At 34.3% G+C, this 18,893-nt stretch overlaps 1 protein-coding gene across 7 annotated transcripts in view; it reads right to left on the reverse strand.

Moving 5' to 3' along the window:
• Positions 1-18,893, reverse strand: part of LOC130671830 (transcription factor Sox-2-like) — a 193,229-nt gene that overhangs the window by 43,308 nt on the left and 131,028 nt on the right. The window contains exons 1-2 of one of the 7 annotated variants that reach the window (XM_057475923.1): positions 16,662-18,766; positions 14,552-15,196 (exon numbers count right to left, since the gene is read on the reverse strand). The exons of 4 other annotated variants lie outside the window; for them this stretch is intronic. In XM_057475923.1, the coding sequence (XP_057331906.1) occupies positions 15,115-15,196; positions 16,662-17,986 (1,407 nt within the window). In that variant the 5' untranslated portion in view covers positions 17,987-18,766 and the 3' untranslated portion in view covers positions 14,552-15,114. Of the gene's footprint in view, positions 1-14,551; positions 15,197-16,661; positions 18,767-18,893 lie in introns of those variants that run through there. 2 more of the 7 variants (XR_008990585.1, XM_057475922.1) reach the window with 2 other exon arrangements.

Raw genomic sequence — 18,893 nt, forward strand, 5'->3', positions numbered from 1 at the left:
TGAAGAGCGAGTCAATCCATTGTCTAAAAATATATATACTGTAAATATGTCAATGATTTTCTCAGCAGTTTAATATATTAATTAAACGTTAAAAGTTTGCCACGAGGATGAGTTGCCGAGAGTAGCGCGTTGTGTCTTGATCGGTCTTATTTATACGTCGAGATGCTGGGTCGTGTCTGCTCTGCCGCGGATACTTGGCATCCGGTTGCTGAGAGCTTCCTCCCCGTCTTGGCCGTTTAAACGTCATCGGCGTAGTCGAAATTGAGTTGCCATGGAGTGAGATGATATCGTCGTTAATAAAGCCGAGTTGAGTTTGCTGTACGATCCAGTTTCTCTCATTCCTATATATACATATAGATATATAAAATATATGTATTACTTGTCGTCCTGGAGCCGGCATTGCTTTCTACTTCTCGACTCGCCCCCGCTATACACGATCCACGACTACGTTGAAATGTAATTTCCCTGGTTGCGTACGCGTTAATTCTGGCTCTCTCTCTCTCTTTATCATTCTCACTCATTTCATTGTACGACTCTGACTCTCTTACTCTCTTGCTACGACAACTCCAAGTTGAGACGAATGGAACAGAAGCAGAAGCAGCAGCAGTACCACGAGCAGCTCAAGAGTATGGTGTGTGTAGGAAACGGCCAAGTCAGATATGCGTCGTCAAGTAGTAATTTCCATGCTGTCACAGAGACTGCACCGAGAGGTGACGCGCAAACGGTTCTCTGCTAGCTGCTGTTTATTATAAAATATATGTATATATATATATATATATATAAATGCTTTGCGCCTGGTGGTGGTGTCCCCCTTGGTCGGGCACCGGCGTCTACTTCTTTATATTATTATCATCCCATAGAAGCACTCGTCGTCCATTATGTGTTCATTCTCTTGTACATACTTGGAAAGCATCGACGTTATGAATATTAATAACGTCAATAGCCTTCATGATTAAACTTTATATTATAGCTAATCGGTAATAGAAATTTTTAAAATTACCGACGAGGAAAAAAAATGTTTACTCCTGATTGGCTTAAAAATAAATTATGGGCGAAGATTACGAAGGATCAAGGTCCGATGATGGTGGCTGGGTGACGAGAGGGCTTGAAATAAACAAACAGAGATAATAGTTTATTTACTTGAAGAAGACGAAGGTGGATCATGAAGGTATCGGCGGTTGTCGTAAATACGCGTGACAGTCGCGTGCGTTTGGGCCTACGTGACCATCCGATGATGTGCTGGGACAATTTGTGCAGGATAATCTTCATCGGGAGGTGGCACGTGGCAACACACGGCTAGTGTCGCTATAAATTGTATATATTTATAATATAAAGATAATATATATGTGTATATAAGAAGCGAAGAAAATATCGGGCTCTCAGCTCACGTGCTTTGGTGGGTTTCTGTCGTGTAGTCGCGCGACTGGGATCAGCGATGACGAGGACATCAACGACAACACATGATTACAATGAGCCGCGATGTGATTCCACTTGCATATAAAAAAATACTTGTCGCGATGAGTCGTGTCGGCCGAGGGTATGCAAGTCACGATTTCGTATACAAGTCGTGTGTGATATGATAACGGGACTCTGTGTACATTGTGCTGAAGACACTGGACTGACTATTATATATTTTATCGGCGGTTTATAATTTTTCGCTTGGCTTTTTGTTAATTATTGACAATTATTTTTTGACAAAAGGCCTAAAGAGCTGTAAGAGTGTGCATGGATTTAATCTTGACAAGTTTCTTGCCGTGCGACTAACTAGTCGTGAATTTATTGAGACAGCTCGACAACCTGAGGGAGTTTAGCCGTTGGCATTCGCGGCTGGGATTATTAGGTGGTGAGGCGACTCGACGAGAAGTTTTACCTCGGGCCTGCTTTCGTGCTGGCTAAGAGGGAGGGCCACACCACAGGAGTTTCTAACTTATATACATTCACATTCATATATATATATATATATATGGATTTATGAATTTATAGCGGCAGAAAGCAGTGCCGTTCCGTGCAGCAGCGGCTAAGTTAGAGTTATTCGCGCGTCGAGAATTTCGAGGCAAAGGTGTGTTGTAGTAGACTTCTACTTTATACATATACACATATATATGACTACTGAACACTGTAGTAAAGTTCGGGTGTGTTAATGTGAGTGCGATTAACTTTTTTTCCCCAACTCAGTTGATTGATAGAGCACAAAGTACTAATAGTCTACTGCCGGCACAATGTCATACACAAAACGAGTTATTTATTGTTGAGATTTTTAAATATTTAATTATTAATAATAACACGATAAATATTAATTTTTTTTTTATAAAAAAATGAAAAAATTGAAATATTCACTGCAATAAAAATAACAATAATTATTTACACGGAAAGAAAATTATGGGAAGTTTTCCTATGCATTATGGGAATGGTTCCCATAATGGTATGGGAACAGTACCTATACTACTATAGGGATGGTTCCCATATATTATGGGAACCATTCCCATAATGGTATGGGAATCATTCCCATACTATTATGGGAATGGTTCCCATATTGGTATAGGAACTATTCCTATAATATTATGGGAACTATTCCCATAATGTTATGGGAACCATCCCTATAATATCATTAAATTTTTTTTTTGCACAATAGTGTAGAAATTTCCCAAAATTTGAATTTTCTTGAATGTTTTGTGCTGACAAAAAATTCTTGTTAAAAATTTTAATGTTTTTTGCCAAATACGATTTTTTTTTCAATGTTTGAATTTTTGTTTTTATGTTTAATAATATTTCTGTGCATTGTAGAAGTGATTACCACACTTTTCTTTAAATTAATTTTTTCATGATAATATGGGAACCATTCCCATAATATTATAGGAATGGTTCCCATAATGGTATGGGAACCATTCCAATTGCAATATGGGAATCATTCCCATAATATTATAGGAATAGTTCCCATACTATTATAGGAACCATTCCCATAATATTATGGGAATGGTTCCTATAATTTATGGGAATAGTTCCTATAAATTAAAGGAACCATTCCCATAAATTATAGGAATGATTCCCATAATATTATAGAAAGTATTCCTATAAATTATAGGAACCATTCCTATAATTATAGGAACCATTCCTATAATTATAGGAACCATTCCTATAGTGTTATGGGTATCATTCCCATAATTATAGGAACTATTCCTATAATTATGGGAAACATTCCTATAATTATAGGAACCGCTCCCATAATTTATGGTCGTAATTCCTATGATGGTATAGGAAAAAATTTCACAAAATTATGGGAACCGCTGGCATAATTTTCTTTCCGTGTAGATTTTTGTTTTGTAAATCGGAAACGAGTCGGAAATTGTAATCGTCGGATGAAGAAGCTAAGTGTTGCAACTGTAATAGCACACCAAACACCAAGATCGCTGTTCCATTTCTCGTGTTCCATTTCTCTGATGGCTTGCTTAATGTCGGTGTGCAGAAAAGTATTATATATATATATGTATATATATAGCTGGTAAGACTCGGCTCACATAAGAAGAGAGTTCCAATTACCAAGTGGTGTATCCATCACACGCGACACATATATGCCGTATACCGGTACACTTACACTTATGCTGCGTTTGCCATAATAAAAGCATAATATATATGCCAAGACATTTAACGTTCGTGACTCTGAACGTAATTTGTGTTTGTATGCATCAGGTTTTACTCTGTATATATAAAACGGGAGGACGTCTCGTGTCACGTCGACGAAAAGAGATGGAGGAGGAAGCTGAAAGTACACGCGACTTATTTCTTTATTTTATTTTACTTTATATAATATATATATAACACATACACACACACATATATATATAGAGGCAGTAGCACCGCAGCAGAGTATCATCGGTGTTCACATCAGGCAGATTTTATTTGGTCACGGTGTCCGCCGACGCCCCCAAGACTGCTCTCTGCGACACTGCATGACACTTCACGACCCGATGCACCCACCGTATTTCCGGTTTAAATATATACATTATCTTTTTATATACATACAGTCGACATTTTTCATTTTTATTAATTTTTAAAAGCCCCGGGTAAAAATAATATCAGTCTTGAGTTGGACATAAATATATGTAAGTAATGTCATTAATTAGCTGACGCGGATGCACGAGGATCGATTGCCAGGAGGAAATACGTTGCGCTTCAATCGTCTGAGGTTCCTGGGTAGACACCACAGATAGCACTCGAGGTAACCTGATACCCCGTGTGACATATCCTGGCTGGGTACAGGACACTCTGCAGAGGTTCATTTTCCATCCATAGAACTCTCACCTATCTTGATATCCATTGGGTCAAGTGTGATACTGGTGCTCTTTTCTTGCCCCACACATGCCGAGGAGTAGTATCATTTGTCATACCACTCATTTTCTCCAGGCTCTTCCTGTGTATTTATTATTGTCTTTCCATCGCACATCATTACATTCCTCCGTCATATTATACGTACACTTTTTTTTTATTTATTCATTCATTTATCAGACGCTGGACAGTGTGTCGAGGAGCCATTAGTTGCTGAGTACGAGGGATATCAAGTGTCTTTGCCTCGGCATCGTCATTATCATCTTTCGGACGGGTCTTGGGTTTATCAGTGCTGCGCAAGTCCTTGATAATTACGGGATCAAGAATCGGAATAGATAGTGGCTGAGATGCAGAGGGAGGGAACTAGGGCTGGAGCTGGAGCTGGAGCTGGGAGGGAAGTGGAAGGAGTCGATGTGGATGAAGATGCGAGAATTAGGAAGAGCTAGAGGAAGCTCCTTATAGATGAGGAGGGTAGCAGAAGATCTCGGAGGCCGTGCGTCTTCCGCAGGAACCTCTCTCAATCCCACAGCCTACTAATTGCTTCCCGGCTAACGATCGTGCTGAGACAATAGGGACGTCATAAATCGCCCTCGACTGTCAGCACCTGCTTCAACTTAACAAGACATACCTATATAGTTATAATACTCACGACGTATTTTTTATCTATATATCTATCATCATAATCATCAGCGTCATTATAAATTTATTATTTTTTCTATCGAAAAATGATTTAATAAATTTTTCAGGTGGCCTATTTTCCCCCATATTAATTTTACCCCACATTTCTCTAGCACTTTGAAAAAAAAATTTAATTTTTTCTAAAAATTGCGTCTGGTTTTGTCTTGAAAATTTTAATATTTATTTACCCACACAGAAAAAACAGATATCTTGAGTCAAGAAAATATTTTTGAAGACAAACGTTTTCGAGAACCAAGTCAAGATTTTTTGAGCCAAGAGAATTCGTCTTGGTTGGAGAAGATTTCTACTTTATCTCAGAAAATTTAGGTCTCCAAAAAAATTTTCTTGAATCAAGAATATTTACCTTCAGTCGAGAATTTTTTTTTTTTGTGTGCATAGACTAAAAGTGGAAATAATTTAAAAAATATTACCAAGGAATTTTATTATAAATTTATTTTTAAATTAAAATGTGACCTTGAATTTAATATGAAAAACATTTTATTCATAAACTTAACTTATAATTATTGGCGTGTATCTGAAAGCTGTTTCAAAATTCCCCCTTTTTAAGTATTAAAATATATTTATTGCGAACAACAATTGATAAAGGAACAAATAATGTTAAATATATAGAGCAGGGTTGGCTGCAAAAGTGCTTTACAAACGTATATTGAGCAGTCAGTCAGTTGTACACATCAAGTGGCTGTAACTCCAATTAATATAACCCCCGCATGTACTTCTCTCCACTCCCACTCCATTTTAATTTTTCCACGAGCACGTCATACAACACATGTGTGTTCAATAAGAAATCAACAGGCCCTCAACAAAAGTATTTTTTCCATTTAATTCAAATTGCTGTAGAATATTATTTAACCGATTGAAATAATATCTCCGTACATTAATCCCATGAGTAATTTATGCAATATTTGTTTTGTGCATGCAACTGGTTGATATAAAACGAATTACTCAATACCTTGGTATTAGTACACAGTAATAATTTTTAAAGTCAGCATATCAATACTTCCAGTCGTTTTGGAGAAAGTCGAATGTTTTGTAAAAATTTTTATGTTTAACAACACAAATAAAAGTATTAAGAAACTAATAATTCTTGATTTCATTTTTATTGCGCTTGTAAATTTTTATCACCCGTCTGACGAGTCGTTAGATTATATTGATTGTCATGTTTGGGAGATCGGGGCATGACGGACCTCTCAAAAATTTTTTTTTTACCATAGTCTACCCGAGTCAAAAAACTAATTCTATTTTAGTCCTCAAAAGCCTCAATTCCTTTGATATTTTATTTGCCGCCCAAAAAGTAACTCTACTTTAGGACTCAAAATCCTCAATGAGAACTATGAGGTCTAAATGCGAATAATTTATCGATTTTTAATTATAATTAAGACCTCAAAATCCTCAACAAATCGAAAATTATATTTTGGACTTTGGTTCAAATGTGGATAAAATTATTCCTGTATGTTTCGAGTATTTTGAGGCTCTAATTCAGATTATGCTATTCCAGTTTAGTTCTCAAAGTGGTAAAATGGGTCGTAACTACTCGGCTGGCCAATTTCAAAACATAGTAACTGACAAAAATAAAATTTTTGAAATATGCATCGAATCATGTTCACAAGACTCCACTGAAACTAAAAATACTAAAAAATTGATTTAGAAAATTTTTTCAGTTACTGTGTTTCGAAATTGGGCAGCCGTTCTACTTTGAGGACTTAACTAGGATGATTTTATATATTGTCTTAACCTTCAAATTCTAAGTTGATCCTCGAAAACTTCATTGAGAACTTTGAGACTTAAATCCGAATTTGTTTTTTGACTCGGGTAGTAATTTTTTTTTGTCGTATTTTGGCGGGGGTGGGGGGTCTAAAAATCCAAAAAAAGTAGCGACTGAGGTATGGCCCTCGTGTCCCAGTCTCCTATAAGATAAAATAGTACTTTCGATAAAATTTATATACCATAGATATTAAATAAAAGTCCCACTGGCAGAGCACTTGAGTGAGCATGTCAGTAATTAGGGCCATGTTTCATTGAGCAAAAAATTTTCAGAAGTATAGGAGTAGCATTAGAAGTAGCAGTAGCAGTAGCAGTAGTTGAGATATTTATATATATGATTGCAGGAGGGTCATATGCCGGACATGATCGGAAGAAAGAGATGCGAGTAGACTAGGTTGACGAGTGTTTGTCGTGTGCTCATAGTGTTAGTCAAGTGGTAGTTTCTCGTTTCCGTGTTTGAACGCTACTGCCTCAAAATGTGAGTGTTTGCTTCAATGCCTCATGCCTGTTCGCGAATATATTCTCCTAGCGCGTTATTCGCTTGCTCGAATGGTTCTGTCAGGCGTCGCTGTATTATATATTTACACAAATATGTCCACACATATGTATATATATTTATGAAAACAGTTATCCAGACTGACTACATTGTCATCTACTCATCTATCCTGATCTCTAACTCTGTTATTATTTTCGCTCTCATGTCAATGCTGTCTAAAAAAATTAAACTCGCACTCGTCATATATTTTGTCAGGTTAATTTTAATTTTTTTTCCGTCCGGACTTTTTTTTTGAACGAAGTCAATCAGCGCTGAATTATTCTCATATATAATTACAAAGCACGAGTTCAAAGACTCGAATACGAATGCATGCTCACGTTTCTTTGGGTAAAAACGCTAAAATATGTAGGGCCTCTTTTTTAGTGTACGAGTTCTGTAAGAGCGCAAGTTATACCAGCCCTCGTATCGACAAACTTTTAACTTCGGCATGTTTTTGCGATAAAGTATCCATAAATACTGCTTACGGTCTGTTCTCACGTTGACGCAGTCGACAAAATGTATATATCTGCAGTTATTTTTAAAATCTTTTCCCTTCAAAATTATTTTGTTAATTTTTTTTTTATTATTTATATTTATTTAATGTACAAGTAAATATAATCCAGTGACAAAAGTTAATATTTAAATCAACTGAATAAATTTATAACGATTAATTTTTTATTATCAAATTTTTCCTGATGTTATTCACTGATATGTAAATATGATATCATCGATCACAATCTACCGAGTGACGTTTATTTTATTTATTTTTTTTTTTTTCAATTCATATTAATTTTTTGAGATCTTAAAATATATGTGTATACATATATACATATATATATTCTGCATTTCCTGTGTATTTTTCCATTTCTTGTGCATGAAACGATGATTCAAAAAAGTTTCACACGGTTCAATAACATGATACTCAAGACATATTTATACAAGTGTTTTGACCACATTCTCAAAGTACATGCATACTCAAAGAATTATTATTTCTTTTGTACCTACTAACTATTATTGTCCTGATGATATATATATATATAGTTTAATATAAATATATTTCATTCATATAAAAAATATCAAATCATGCGTTGAATAATTTTTTTACCATCTGATCGATAAATAAATAACCAGTACACGGAATATATATATTTGTACATATATGTATATATTCACAGAAAAATCTTTAAAAATTTATATTTTCCGGATCGTAATAAATATACATGACTTTGAGGATTATTATGGTCATTATTATTACGTAAGATACAAAAGAGCCCACAGAATCTTGTGGTCGTTTGCGTTTCCGGTGGGCAGGAGGGCAAGTTTGTGGTGTATCAGACACGGTAACGGAAACGAAATTGTACGCAAATATATGGAATCAATGAAAATGAGTAAGACACGCATGAGTTTTTAGTCCGAAGACTTAAATTTTGAAACTGCTGACGTTGAGTACAGGTCAGTAATCTCTGTCGTAATTGTTTTCAAAAATTCATTGTTTCGCGGGCGCGCAATAGAGCATGTGCTCAATTGAAACGTCAGTGGACACCGAGAATTTTGTCCAGGCACGGTAACGATTAGTCAAGTCTATGTTCGTTTTCTAATTGATGCGAGACTCTAATGCCCGATTCGCATGAGACAACAAACCCGCCACGAATGGGGTCGCACTTAATTAAGTCCCCGTCAGAGCGATCACAATCGTCCAATTTGTCGTTACTTAACTTCCGAGTCTTAAAGGAGGTGGGTCAAAAAAATAACGTTTCGCGCTTATCGCCGGCTTACTCACCTCTGTGTCACGGTCGAGCCTGATTACCTTCACCTTATAATTTACAAGTGAGGAAATTAACCGTTATTTCAATTTGTCCACTTAATTTCGAATATTGGCGCGTACAATTTTTTTTTTAATTGAGTCATTTTTTTTTTACGAGCAGAAAACGTTTTTCTGTTTAATTATCAAACAGTATTGCACCTATGTACATATATTAGGTCTATATCATTAGCCATTGCAAAAAAAAAAATTATGTGCATATGTGCAAACATATTATTAATTTTTAGTGTTTTCTCAACACAACTTATAAGTTTATCACACCAGTGCTCGCTTCCCATTGTCATCAAAAGCTTAATTATTTTTTTGAATATTTAATTAAATTATGAAATTTGTATGAGTGCTTAACTGTAATAAAAAATTTTTTTATAGAGATTTAAAAAAAAATAAAAAAAGTGTTTATTTAAAAATTATATAATGAGTATCGAATTAATGCCTATTGTAAAAATGACTTCTTACACCACTCTTTCTTATGAAATTTAAATATTTGAACTGATTCAAAAAAAACCCAAAAAAAAAAGTTAACAAACAGCCCACCCCGATATTCAAAATTAAGATAACGAACTGTCTGTACGTTTAACGAAAAGTATTCAGAATCGAACACTACCTTTGTCTTGAATAATTATTTTGAAATAGTTAACGCTGTTAGGTAATGTCTCGTTAGAAGTTGAGCATCGAGAAAAAAATTCATTCGACTAGACAAAAAAATATGAGATTTTGCAATTAATATTTCAGATAATATTGATAACAGTTAATTATCATAAGCAACGAAAGAATTAATTGAGTTAACTTTTGAAGAGTTTGGTTTAATAATGAGTAAATTTAAAAATAAATGCGAGGCAGGTGGGTTAATTAGCTTACATTTGAATATTTATTTTTAAAAAAAAGTTACAAAACACGATATAAAGAGAAAATATGTATGAAATATCGACCCATAACGTCATGGTAAAAATTACTTGGGATTATGGCATATGCGCCCTTAGTTCTAGGAAAAGTTATATATCATATATAATTTATATATCATATATAAATTAAAGTAATGATTACCATACTCATAAGGATATTTCCCATAATTATTATAGATTTCTGATATATTTTCTTGGAAAGTAACGAGTCCCGATTTTCTGAGAGGGTTTCGAGGGCTGATTTTACAGATTTTCTTGGACCGTTACGGTTATAAATTTTTTTTCCTGTAATATATGTTTTCTAAAACGTAATTAATAATTTTCCGGCTCCCTGTACTCACATGAGCGCTTCTCTACAAAACATTATAAATTGCGGCGCATTAACGCCCTCGTGTTTCGCTCTCACTTTCTATATCCACATTTAAATCCTCCTCGACGTATTCTATACTTAAACTCCAGTTATATTTTAATCAGTGAATAGTTTCTCAAAAAGTTTCTAATCGTCTTCATTTATTTCCAAGGAGAACATTATGGTTACACTCTTACACACTGACACTCACCCACACCTTACACACTCACACATCCTAATGAAATAACGAGAGGTACATAAACGATAAGTCTGCTCAGCAATAGCCATCAGTAAATAAAAAAATTTATGCAACCAGTTGAATACATAGTTATCAATGATAAGCTCTATCACACAATGCGACGAATGAAAATTTTCTGCTGGTAATTTGCATAATAGAAAAACAAATATATGTGACAGAGGTGACGAAAAATAATAATAACAGTAATAAATAAATATTAAATTAATAAATAACCAACGGCGGGAAAAAAAAAATTTATGAGGGTTAAAAACAATGACGAGGAGATTGAGTCGCGGTTAATCGCGCAAAACGGGGGTTAACAATACGGCACTTAACGCCGGTAATGGCGCATCGAAATGCTGCTGCAATCCAGTAAATCAATCCTCTATATATATATATATAATATATATATGTACGTACAACTATGCCGGTTAACAAAGTGAACACGTAACAAGTGGGCAAAACAACGCGAGTTTAAATTTAAATGCCAAGTATGTACAAGTAGCAGATACACACGAGTAATAAATGCAAATAAATATAAAAATATGTCCATACTTGTTAAAGTTTACCAAAATTTTTTAACGCGTGTGAGGAACAAACCGCGTCCGTGTGGTATAGACACAAGATAAAGAAGGTGGATGGGATTCACACCTTGAAATTGTGTATATGGGTGTCTAAATATAGATGGGACCGTAATGATTCATAGGAATATTTCTCGCCCAGCTACTACCCGGTTTGTTCGCTATATGTGTAGTACATATATATATATATAATACATGTGGATTGATGTATACATACATGTGGTACGCACAGAAACCAGCATCGTATCAGGTATAGCGAGAACGTATATAACGACCTACTCGGGCTACCTGTCGAATGACTAGCCTTTCGAGTTTGAAACCGTGTAAATGTGGCCCATACTTCCACGCATTTATAACGACTTATTTTTATTATTTATTTTATTAACCAAAAATCCCTGGCTGAGCTCTTTTTTATTTTTCCTTATATATGTATATATGGATGTGTGTATTATTGATAAATAATGTAATAAATATACTAAAGTCTTAATTCTGCTTAGATAAATCCCCGATTTATTAAACGATTCGTGAAAAAACAATTATAATTTAAAGAATTAAAATTTAAAAAACGGATAAGGGGAATGGGCATAAATGCAATTATACATCAGTGGATATTTAGCGTGTGTGCTGATAATAACTTACAATCAGAGTAAAAAAAGCCGGGTATAATGAGGCTAAATCCGAAATCCTCAGAGATAAATTGAAAATAATTTATCAAGTGAATTATTAGAGGAGTAAAATCGCGGAGGCGACTGGGCATATACTTGGGTCTTTATTTGGGACCCCTAGTCTGTGATGGTATGGTGGTATGGATATATATTATGATTGTCTACGCAAAAGTCTGCTCTGCAGCCTGGCCATGTGCTAGCCGATCATTATATTTTGAGAATATATATGAGAGCTGGGTCCACTCGGTTCAGTTTGAGGATTATCATACTGAGGACTGAATCCTTTTGCTCTTATTTTAGTGGGTAAAATCTCGCGCAAACTCCAGCATTCCTGGGTGGGGCACCAGAATAACCCAGCAGCTCCAACCACTAAATCATTTCTCTCTTCTTTCTCTGTGTCTGCTCATTGGTTAGACTGAGTTTTGACAAAGCTGCTGGATATTAAGAGTACCGGGAGCGAGAGTGAGAGAAATAGATATTTATATATATATATATACATATATGTACACACACTCAAGTAGAAGTGGGTGTCTGGTTAGTTGCCACCATTGGGCATAACAAACTCTCTACAGATCCTGCACTCTTCTACTCTCTCTCTTTTAGCAATATCCCGGCACGACACGCGGTTTATTGCTAATGTTGACTATATATCTAACTTTTACTTGCCATTAATATATGCCGCTGGTAAAAACTCTTTGACCAGTGTCATCATATCCTATACTGTTAATTTTAAGTTATTTATTTTACATTGTCTCTTTTCTTAATAACTTTATCTTTTCTATGGATTTCAAATATTTTATCTGAGAGCGATAGTTGTATGCGCGGAAAAATACTTTTCAGATAAACATTATGTATTGGAATGAGAAATTATTATATGGCTGATTTTTTAAAAATTACTGCTGTAAGTATGCAATAGTTTAACTGAAAAAATTATTGAAAGACTGAGAATTTTTTAAAATTGTTTATTGCATGAGTCTATTTTTGTGCTGAAATATTACAGGTTTTATGGGTTAGGTAGGAAGTAATTATTGGAAAAATATTTAAGTAGACGTAAATATGCAAATGATAAATTTAGACAGTAGAAAATAATTTTTTTTATCAATTTTCAGGCTCAAAAAAATTAAAAAAACTATTTTTGAACATGTGATGATTTGAATAACACATGTAAAGTAAAAAATTTATTTTTTCAAGTATTTTGAACTGTCAAAATTTGAAAATTACACGCAGAGAAATATTTGGTAAAAATTACCTACTCTTTAAAAACATATCAGTGAAAATCACGTGACGATCACTATTTGGCAGTGAGTAGTCACTTATTACCCGTGAAAACTATACCAGTATTTGAATTAGTGACATATTTTTCACAAGTAAACGATGAATAGTCACTATTTTCACTATTTCAAATTTTCAGAAGTAAAAAGTATGATACTGTGAGGACTGTGGTACATATCAAAATTTTTCCCATGCACATCGTTAAATATACCACTCGATCGCATGTAAATGAAGTGCAATTTCTACTAACAACAGAGTCAAAATTTAGTTACTGGATAGATGTCCTTACAGTACTACACGGAAAGAAATTTTCTTTAAAAATTACCGTTGAATTCACGGTAATTGTGGGACGAATGGCACGACCTGATCATTTGTCGGTAAGTGAGATAATTTTTAACTTTTTTTTTACAAATTTTACCGTAGTCTACTGTAAATTTTATTCGGTTTTCGGTAAATTTTATGAAGTTTACCACAAAATAAATAAATTTTTCCGTAATTTTTAATTAAAAAATGCTAACAAATAAAAGCGCCGCATTATGTCCCACGATTACAGTGAATTTAACGGTAATTTTTAAAGAAAATTTCTTTCCGTGTACTCTCTAAATCTGAAACAGTAAAAACCACTGAAAAATAGTGTATGAGGTAAGGGACCTAGTACTCGATCACTCATGTATTTATATATCTATAATTACTGGATTTTACTAAATATAGATATATAAATACATAGAGTGATCGGGTACTAGGTCTTTTACCTTATACACTATTTCACAGCTATAAGTATACCACTTGGTATACTTATAGCTGTGAAACAGTCAATAGTCACTGTTTCAAATTTGGAGAGTAAACTTTATGGGTAATTTTTACTCAAAAATTATCTGCGTGTAATTATTAAATTAATAGTTTGTCATTTAAAAAAAAATTTTAACTTAAAATTTTCCGGTTCCCAATTTTACTGGTCCTCATCTATATAATTCAAAATTGAGATAAAAAATTGACTGGCTCAAAAATCAAATTTTTTTCAGTATATAACAAAAACAAAAAAAAAACAAAAAGAAAACAAAAAATGTGTATCGAATAAATAAAAAGTGACTGAGAATTTTTTGTGACTAAATATATAATTACCTGAGTCCTTGTGTGTATGTTGGTTAATAATAATAATAATAGTAATAGTAATAGTAATAATAATAATAATAATAATAATAATAATAATAATAATAATAATAATAATAATAATAAATAAATAATAAGGATTGTGATAACCACAGGAAGTGTAAAGATGAAATGAGTGTAGGGTATAATTAAATTGAAAACACAATATTATTTTGTTTCAAGACTTATGTATTCAAATCTTTTCAGTCGTTATTTAACATGTTTAAAAAAAAATGTATACTTTATGTACACAAAATTTAATTCGTGTCTCGTAATAATTTTAAATATCTTATAATTCGTTAATTATAAGGCCTTAATTTTTGATAATTACAGAAAATTTAATAACTTTATAATTCTTTTTTTTTATCTTTAATAATAGACGTATAATAATTTTTAAATATTTATTTACTTAATTGCCAACAAATAATAATTTAAAACATATATATCAGAAAGCCAGAGTGATATTAATTTTTATAATTTATAAAACAATTTTTTAGGTTTTAATTTTAAAATATAGTTGAGATAACTACTGGTTTTCATTATCTCCGAAATTATCATCGTAAATTTTATTTTCAATCATTATTTTTATACGGTAATAATTTCATAAAACGAATTACATATCAAAGCCTTATGAAATCACAGTCATGGATTTATATAGTAGAGTTAAAATACAAATTTTATGTTTAAATTTAAATTTAAATTAATATTAATATATAAAATAATAATAATAATAATAATAATTATCTATATAATAATAGCAATAAAAATAAAAATAATAATAATGATAATGGATGTGATTAAAAAAATATAATAACACTTTAATTAAAATGATGATAATTAGAGTAAGTGGGGGAACCAAAACTGGAATTATTTAGGATGTAGAATCTACTGCTGTTATAACTGTAACATAATATGTAAATAATGATATTGAAAAATAAAATCATATTAGTTATTTAATTATATATATATTTAAGTATATATATATATGTATAATCAGTAAATAATAATTAATCATACCACCTTTTTCTACCATTTAGTGTAAATATTTACGTCATTTTTCCACCGAAAATCTATTTAATTTGCCCAAGTGTTCAATTCTCCACTCATATATATTCGTAGGTATATATGTGTGTATAAATAGTTGTCCCCACTCTCAAATTATTCAAATTACCAAAAAATTTCCTATAGTGTTGTACAGAAAACTTAATATATAAAAAGTGATTGCAATAATTAAGATTACGAATGTAAACACTTGCGCAATACGTTTGGATTTACCCTGACTTAATTTTTCGATATTGATAATATTTTTATCTGTCAGCTCAAATATTATTCCAGTGAATTTATTCGGCAGATGGAAGTAGACTCGAATTATTTAACTTCCTGATTAGGTCATTAGATCATACTAATGCTTTATATATCTTATAATAATATCTATCACTCTCTTTCTCTCTCGCTCTCTTACCCCTTTTTTAGATGTCGGCATTTATATTGATAAATACATATATATATAAATAATAAAATTATATGTCTGTATAATTTTATTACTCGTTTAATATTAGAGCAAGATAAAGGTATTTCTTTATACTATGTACATTTTAATTTTATAGATACATTAATATATATATCAATACATCTATAAATAGTATTTACAGTGATATTTTTATCATTTAATCGTATTATCGTGGAACCCACGATTTTATGTATCGCTATCGTAATAATATTCTGAATAATTGTAATTCTAGAATTATAACCATATATGTATATATATGGATGTATATATACATTTATGTATATTAGCCTATAAACATTACGGCGATATTTTAAAATAATATTGTTTCCCGATAGTTGGTCACGCATAGCGCGCTTTGATTTCGTTTCTATCACAGAGTATGAACATAGTGAAGGAAAACGTCATTTTGGGCCTACACATTTATGCTTCTCCATCTGTATTATTATTCAAAAATTTTAATCTGAGTCATTATCATCATCATCTAGTGCCGATAAATATTTTTCGAGGCAGCAATTTTATTACAATTCATATATATATTTTTTTTTCGAATATCTCTAAAAAATTTTTTCGCAAGTAGCTGAAGTTTTTGTCAAAATTAATACAAATAAAAATAAAAAAAATTAATCAACTGATTACTGACGAATCGGAGCACCAGAGCGCGACAAAATGATGATAAATTTAATTGTTGAGTATGAATTGAAGCTAATTTCTGAGAGGTAAACATGTATTTGGAATGTAGTGTGTTATATATTTATGCATGTAAATATATATATTGGTAGATATATGTCTATGTGCGCCTCTTATATACATTTATTTATATTTATCGAATGATGTTGATAGTGGATGAAAGCTTACATGTGGTGGTGGTTGAGTGACGACACTGGCATGCCTGGGTGATGTTGAACCAGAGGATCGGGTGATGGTCCAGGTCCGGGAGAATAGACGACGCCGGAGTTGTGCTGAGGGATCCCCTGGTCGCCGTTGTGAGGCAGATACATATTGATCATCTGTCTGATGTCGCCCTGGGGCTGTTGACTCGGCTGCTGGCCCATGTACTCCCTTTTGACGTTGGAGGCCGACGAGGACGAGCTTACGATCGGCGTTGGAGTGTGGATTCCGCCACTCGCGGGACTCGTAGGTTCGGACTTGATACTACTGCCACTAGGACTGTGGCTGGACATCTGGGAGCCCGGTTGGGCTGAGTGATAAGGTGAGGGTGAACCTGCAGGTATTGTGCTGGCTCCGTAGCTGCCATATCCGTTGACGTAGCTGTTGAGGGGGCTTGAGTTGCCGCCGCCCATGTGTGACATGTCGTAGCGTGGGTACCCGGCCAAGGGACCACCGTACCCTGGGTGCTGTTGATAAGCGCCCGTCGGATCGTGCATCATGTACCCGTTGGTTACGTATCCGCCGGGAATTTGGTAGAGATCACGAGATAATTGGGACTGCTGAGGTGCGTTAGACGGATTAACTTGTCTCTGATCAACACTGAGCATGCTGCCAACAGGGACACCACTACCAAGTGGGAATTTGTCCTTTTTCAAAAGGGTCTTTGTCTTCCTCCGTGGTCGGTATTTGTAATCTGGGTGCTCCTTCATATGCACGGCTCTCAATCTCTTGGCTTCGTCAATGAATGGTCGCTTGTCAGCTTCACTTAGCATCTTCCATTCGGCTCCCAATCGTTTTGATATCTCGGAGTTGTGCATTTTCGGGTTCTCCTGGGCCATCTTGCGGCGCTGACCGCGGGACCACACCATGAAAGCGTTCATCGGTCGCTTCACGCGGTCAACATTGTTGTTTTTACTGTTGCTGTTGTTGTTATTCGTAGACTGGTGTTGGGCCTGCTGGGAGTTAGGCTGGGCTGATTGCTGCTGGGACTGCTGGTGCGAGTGTTGCTGAGCAAGCGAGTGCATCGTCTGCTGCTGCTGCTGTTGCTGTTGTTGAATGGCTTGCATTGATGCAAAATGCTGATGATGGTGGTGCTGCAAACTCATGGCACCCAGTGTACCGGAATTGGGAGGACTACCGGAGGAGAGAGCCGGGCTATGAACTATGGACCCGAGGGGACCGTAAGGTGACACGCTGGTGTGATGACTCATCGGTGATACTCCTTGGTGTGGATGCGGCGGCATTTGGCCATGCAGGCTGCCGCCTTTTAAATCCGCCTCCATGGTCAACATATCCTCTTCTCTGTGTCCGTACAGTTTGCCGGATTTTTATTATTAACACACGTGTTACAAAAAAATCCCGATAAAATAATTTAGGCCTACGCTGGCAAGTCTCTATTATTTATGACTATACTCCAAAAAAAAGTTCCCGGTATTAAACATACAACAAGCGTTAACTCATAAAATAGATTTTTAAAAGGCTTTATAATTATCAAAGTTAATAATTAATATTAGCAATAACACATGTCTTAATACCGTCAACACGAGATCACGATCACGACTTGCTCACTCCTGTACACTCCGGGTGTGCAAACAATAGACACTGGCCCCGCGAACATGTCACTCGACTCTATGAATAAAAAAAAAGTTGCAGTTTTATTACCGTGTATTGATAATGATTGTCAATGCATTAAAGTTTTATAAGTATCAAAGGTATTGATACCCCTTTCACTTAAATTTTAAAACAATTATGTGTATCAGTATCTTCACAACAGTTTCAATAAATCACCGCACTTAAAAATTATTATTCACTTTTAAAAATAAAACAAACTGTTCGCAAAATTATATTGCTAATTCCGCTATTCCTTGTAACTTTTGCAGAAGAATCAAAAGTAAATGTTTATTTACTTGACACGAGTACTTCGATATCTATTTATTTATGTTAAGATATACCACGCGCACGTTTCTGTCAAGCAAAAGCAACAAGCGAAAAGAAACCTCTGCTCGCCTCGGAAGAACGGAACCGTCTGAATGTTGAATCGGTCTGTCTTTGGGATCTATTCTGGTGGTTGTGCCGGGAGTTAACTTCCTGTCGGGTTGCTGTCTCTCTCGCTCTTACGGATACTCGGGATATCTCTCTCAGTCAGCAATAGAGCCGACGGTACCCGAAGGATCCCCACCACGGATATTTTCCTCCCCC

This window comes from Microplitis mediator, chromosome 7 (genome assembly GCF_029852145.1).
Source record: "Microplitis mediator isolate UGA2020A chromosome 7, iyMicMedi2.1, whole genome shotgun sequence".
NCBI lineage: Eukaryota > Metazoa > Arthropoda > Insecta > Hymenoptera > Braconidae > Microplitis > Microplitis mediator.